Source organism: Vicia villosa, linkage group LG4 (genome assembly GCF_029867415.1).
Source record: "Vicia villosa cultivar HV-30 ecotype Madison, WI linkage group LG4, Vvil1.0, whole genome shotgun sequence".
Lineage (NCBI taxonomy): Eukaryota > Viridiplantae > Streptophyta > Magnoliopsida > Fabales > Fabaceae > Vicia > Vicia villosa.
The window spans coordinates 193,912,673-193,918,648 of NC_081183.1; the positions used below are offsets into that span (position 1 = coordinate 193,912,673).

Genomic DNA, 5,976 nt, shown 5'->3' on the forward strand with positions numbered 1-5,976 from the left:
GCATATGTTTATGTTGTTTACCACTACTGAAAAATGCTCTTTTCGTGACCAAATTAATGACCTAAAAATTTCGGTCACTATAGCCACCGATTCAGCCACCAAAATTTGATGCCTTATTTATAAAATTTTAAACGGTTGTTAAATCGGTCACAAAATTAAATTAACCACTAAATTAACTACCAAAATTTAGTTACAAAAAATTCAGTCTCAAATTTTTTTTATATAAAAACTTTCTTTTGTTTTTGTTTCAACAAATAAAATATACTTACTAAGAGGCATTTACTTTTACTAACAAAACTTACGCTTATTATTAACAAAATAAAAAGCATTTACTTTTAATAAACTTTCTCTCTCGTTCACATGAAAAAAAAACGTTTTCTCCATCAACCCATCGCAAACCCTAATGTAGGCGCCATCGTCTTAGAAGCTCCTTGGCCTCCATGAGAAAGAAACAAAATCATATTTTGATAGATATGTGTTCAATAACCCTAGATCTAGAAAGCATTAAAAGACAATAAGATAAAATCAACTTTTCTTCTTACTAATGGCTGCTGCAGAATACAATATAAATAGTAGGGTTTATATTCCTAAAAGGGCCATGGGCCAGCCATAATCTAAAAACAACAAAACATAAACTAAAATATTACTAGTTGCACCTTATTGTTTTAAAATAAAGTCTTTTAGCCACACGGGCTGTTTCATAATTCTCTTGGGCTTTGTTTTCTTCATAACATTACTCTGGGGCCCATAAGGAACCTTGTCCTCAAGGTTCAAAGATGTTTGGTTAGGATACACAACATTTGTGTGTGGGCTGGAACGAACAACCGTGGGCCCAGAATTTTGAATTGGGCATCTACTGAAGGGAAAATCGGTGGTCACATGAGGAGATAACATTGGGGCGTGGGAAATCTCCAAGGGATAAGGGCGAATCTGAAGCAAGGGCTGAGATTGCTTGTTGGAAAAAGTGGGACTATCTCGAGCAGTGGGACAACCTTGGGGAACACGCGCATGCGCGTTACAGCTGGGTGCAGGTACCAAACAGCTGGCTGTATTGGACAAAGGGAGAGAGACGTTGGGACTTCCAGGGGTAGATTTGTCATAACCGGAATGTGTACTTGCCAAAGTATCTGAAGTGATAAGTACCCTTTGTTTACCACTTAAACCCATTTGCTCCTGCATTTGATATTTTTCCACCGAGTTCAAACTAGTTCCATCACACAAACTCTTCTTATTTTCTTCAGTCAAACTAGGTCCTTTTTCTTTCTCTCTAAGCCCAGAAGTGGTTCCGGTTCGTGAAACAGGTGAACCTTCTGCTTCGAAAGTGATGAGATCCGGCGGAGAACTTGGTTGAAAACCCATTGACGGTGGTTTTCCGTGATATGCTTTCAGTAGTGACACGTGGACGATGGGATGAATCCGGGAAGATGACGGTAGATCGAGTAAATATGTAACATTCCCGGTGCGTTTGATGATACGAAAAGGGCCAAAGTACCTTTGAGATAACTTCTGAGACTGACGGCGGTGGACTGTTTGCTGCCGATACGGTTGAAGCTTCATCAAAACGAAATCTCCTTCCGTAAAGGTAACATCCTGTCTCTTTTTATTAGCCTGTTTCTCCATCGTTGCTCTGCTCTTCCGTAAATGGTCTTTTAACTGCGTTAAAATCTGCTGTTGTTGATGTAGAGCTTCGTCAAGTGTGGAGTCTGAAACAGAACTCTGAACATAGTCCATGATGCCCGGATGATCTCTACCGTAAAGGGCCTTAAAAGGAGTCATGTTGATAGCTGAATGAACTGAAGTGTTGAACCAATATTCTGCCAAATGAAGAAATTTATGCCAAGTGCGAGGGTGATCTCCCACAAAACAGCGTAGGTACGTTTCTAATGAACGATTTACTACTTCCGTTTGTCCGTCGGTCTCTGGATGATATGAGGTACTGTATTGCAGAGTCGTTCCATGGTTCCTGAAAAACTCCTTCCAAAATTTACTTAGGAACAGGGGATCACGATCTGAAACTATAGTCTTTGGGCTGCCATGGAGGCGAAAGACTTCCACTGTGAATCTATTTGCCAGATCTTTTGCGGAGAAGTGAGTTGGCAGTGGGAGAAAATGAACGTACTTCGTCAAACGGTCACAAATTACCCAGATCGTTGTGTGGCCACATGAACTAGGTAAGTTTGTTATAAAGTCCATAGTTATTTCTTCCCAAACTTGTTTCGGAATTGGTAATGGTTGGAGCAAACCCTTCTTTTTCTGAGTATCATATTTATTATGTTGACATGTTGAACAGTTTTTAACCATTTCTTTCACATTGAGGTACACACCTGGCCAACAAAATGATGCCCTTAATCTGGCCAACGTAGCCTTCACGCCTGAATGACCTGCAGTTGGTGTCTGGTGGTATTCCTTCATGAGCTGAAGTCTTAAATCATCTATTTCCGGTATGAAAATTCTGTTATTGTAATACAATAATCCTTGGTTCACCTTGAATGCTGAGTTCTTTTTCTCTGCTATTGCTAACTGCATCAAATTCTGACCCACACTGTCTTGTGTATAAAACTGTTTCAAGGTCTGGAGTAAATCTGGCAAAGGTGAAGACAGGACAAGTAGGACTGGTGTTGCTGGTTCCAGTTTACGACTTAAGGCATCTGCAACAAGATTCGATCTTCCAGGTTTGTATGAAATCTCAAAATCAAATCCTTGTAACTTAGCCGTCCATTTTTCTTGTTCTGGAGTTTGTATGCGTTGTAATAACATATCTCTTAAACTCTTTTGATCCGTGTAGATGTGAAACCGTTGACCTAAGAGATACTGCCGCCACTTCTTGACTGACTCCGTGATGGCGAACATTTCCCTTACATAGACCGATGAAGCTTGCATGCGTGGGCAAAGTTTCTTGCTGAAATACGCAATTGGATGGCCTTCCTGGGATAGAACAGCGCCAATGGCGACGCCAGAAGCATCAGTCTCTATTGTAAATTCCTTTGTAAAGTCCGGCAGTGTTAATACCGGCATGGTTGTCATTTTCTGTTTTAGCTCTGTAAAGGCATGAGCAGCCTCTGTACTCCATGTAAATTTAGTGGAACGTAACAAGTCGGTGAGGGGAGCGGCGAGTGTGGCGTAATTTTTGACAAATCGTCGATAAAAACCGGTGAGACCTAAAAAGCCGCGGAGTGTCGAGAGTGAACGTGGTGCTGGCCAATCAACAATGGCTTTAATTTTGTTTGAATCCGGTGCAACACCGCCGGCTGAAATGATGTGTCCTAGGTACTCAATTTGAACTGCGGCAAAAACACACTTAGATAACTTCACAAAAAAAGCTTGCTTAGCCAATAACTCAAAAATAACCTGCAAATGTGTTAGATGATCTTCAAAATTAGGACTGTAAATTAAAATATCATCAAAGAAAACAAGTACAAATTTTCTTAAGTAGGGGCGGAGTAAGTCATTCATAGCCGATTGGAAAGTAGAAGGCCCATTTGTTAGGCCAAAGGGCATTACAAGAAATTCATAATGCCCATCAAAAGTTCGAAAAGCTGTTTTATACGTGTCTTCTGATGCTAATCTGATCTGATGGTATCCTGAACACAAATCTATCTTGGAAAAAATTGTGGCTGAATTAAGTTCGTCTAAAAGCTCATCAATAGTGGGTATGGGAAATCTGTCCTTTACAGTCACAGCATTCAATGCTCTATAATCAACACAAAATTGCCAAGTCCCGTCTTTCTTTTTGACTAATAAAACAGGGGATGAGAAGGGGCTAGTGCTAGGTCTGATGGTACCTTCTTGGAGCATTTCTTGAATCATTTTGGTCATGGTGTCTTTTTTTGTGTGTGGGTAACGGTAAGGTTTCACATTGATGGGTGGTGTATTTGGGAGAAGGGTTATATGATGGTCATGCGGTCTAGATGGTGGTAAGCCTTTTGGTTGTTGGAAAATAGATTGAAATTTTGTCAAAAGGGTGGTGAGTGGGAGTGGTAAAGGGTTTTGGTTAGATGGAGTTGAAATATTGGGTTCGTTTGTTTGGGGGGGTTGTTGGATGGGTTCCATGAGTAATAGGTGAAAAGAGGCAATGGCATCGGTGTGAATAAGTTGGCGGAGTTGGTGGAAAGTTGTATTTGTGGGTGTTGAGCTGGGGTCGCCGGTGAGGGTTAGTGGGGTATTCTGATGTTGAAAGGTGAGGGAAGGAATTGAAAAATCAGCTTGAATGGGTCCAAGGGTTCGAAGCCAAGCCATACCTAGAACGATATCCGCACCCTCAATAGGTAACAAATAGAATGGAAGGGTAAAAGGTTTGTTTTGAAGGAAGATTTGAACATTGTTGCAAATTCCCTCACATTGGAGATGAGATCCGTTTCCCACCATAACAGAAAATTGGTTGATTGGGGTTGTATGTAAATTTAGGTGATGAGCAATTCTAGGCTGCATAATGTTATGAGTGCTACCCGTGTCAACCAAAACCATCACCGATAACCCTTGGATTTTGCCTTTGAATTTTAGTGTTTGTGGGTGATAGTGACCGGTTAAAGCTTGGGGGGATAGCTGAAAATAAGTATCCTTAAATTCTGCCTCCATTGAATGTTCTTCCATGTTTTCATTTTCTGGTTCAACCATCACTCCCTCTTCCTCAGCCAAGAGTATGAAAAATCTGTTTGTAGAGCATTTATGACCCGTGATGAATTTCTCATCACAATTAAAACAAAGGCCTTGGGCTCGTCGTTCTTGTAGTTGGGCTTGGGTTAGTTTGCGTATAGGAAATCTGGGCTGTTGTGAGTTGGAGTTATTTTGAAGGTTAGGGTTGGGTTGGGTTGAAGGTGTTTGTGGTTTAAAATTCTGGGTGTTTGGGTTGGTAGGTGTTGGTTTTTGGTAGTTTGAAGAGAAGGGTTTAATGAACTTTTGTTTGGTTTCTTTGAGTTTAGACTCGATTAATTTGGCAAGTCCAATGGCTTGGGATATAGATGTGGGTTTTAGGATAGCTAATTCATGCTGAATGTCTATGTTTAAACCTGAGATAAAACAATTTAGAATTGCCAAAGGTGGCAGTCCCACCACTTGATTGCCAAGCTGTTCAAATTTCGTTTGGTACTCCATAACAGATCCTGTTTGCTTTAATTTAAATAATTCAGCTTGATGGTTCTCAAAAGTAGAAGGACCAAAACGTAATTCTAAAGCTCTTGTGAAAGATAACCAATCTGTTAACAAGTGATTATGATGCATCCACTTAAACCAGCCTAATGCATCTCCCTTCATATAAAAAGAAATTAGAGACAAACGATTTTCGGGTGGTAGATTATAAAAGCTAAAAAACTGATCAGCCTGAAATAACCATTCTAAAGGGTTAGATCCATCGAAAAGGGGTAGGTCCAGCTTGGGTGAGCGAATAGGTGGCAAGGGTGGTATGTGGGCTAGGTTATGATATGGATCTGGTTGGGAAAAAGGGGCAAAAACAGATTGGGGGGTGTATGGAGGATAAGGGACGAAAGGGGGGTGTAAAACGTGTGAATGGGGGTGTATAGAAATTGTTGGCTGAGTGGGTGCGAATGTGTGGGCTGCGGTTGGCCGAACTGCAGAATGATTAGGTGTAGCAGTGTGATTAATGGGTGATTGGGTGGGTGTGCTCACATGGGTTAAAGTAGGTGACCCAAAAGATAAAGAAGAGGGTTGTATACCTGATGTGCTGCCACCAGCATGTGCAGAATGGGTATGGACAGCAGTTTGGGGTTCTTTTTGAATGGAAATTTTCTGCAGAGCTGCCATAAGAGCTTGGTATTTTGATTCTTCTTCAATTTTGTCATTCTCTAACCTTGTATGCAGCTGACCCACTTGTTTGGCAATATCTTCATGAACTTGAGCAAATCTTACATCCATTTGCTCTTGTGTTTCAGCCATAGCATTGTTTAAGTGTAATGAGGACATTTGTAAAGCTTCTTCTAAAATCTCTTTAGAAGAGGGGTTTGGAGGTTTTGGAGGAGCCAT

General features: G+C 40.8%; 1 protein-coding gene across 1 annotated transcript; it reads right to left on the reverse strand.

The window, feature by feature from the left end:
* Positions 1-657: 657 nt before the first annotated feature.
* LOC131598620 (uncharacterized) lies at positions 658-5,976 on the reverse strand. The gene has a single exon (XM_058871203.1). It carries the CDS (start codon positions 5,974-5,976, stop codon positions 658-660), a length of 5,319 nt encoding a protein of 1,772 aa, XP_058727186.1.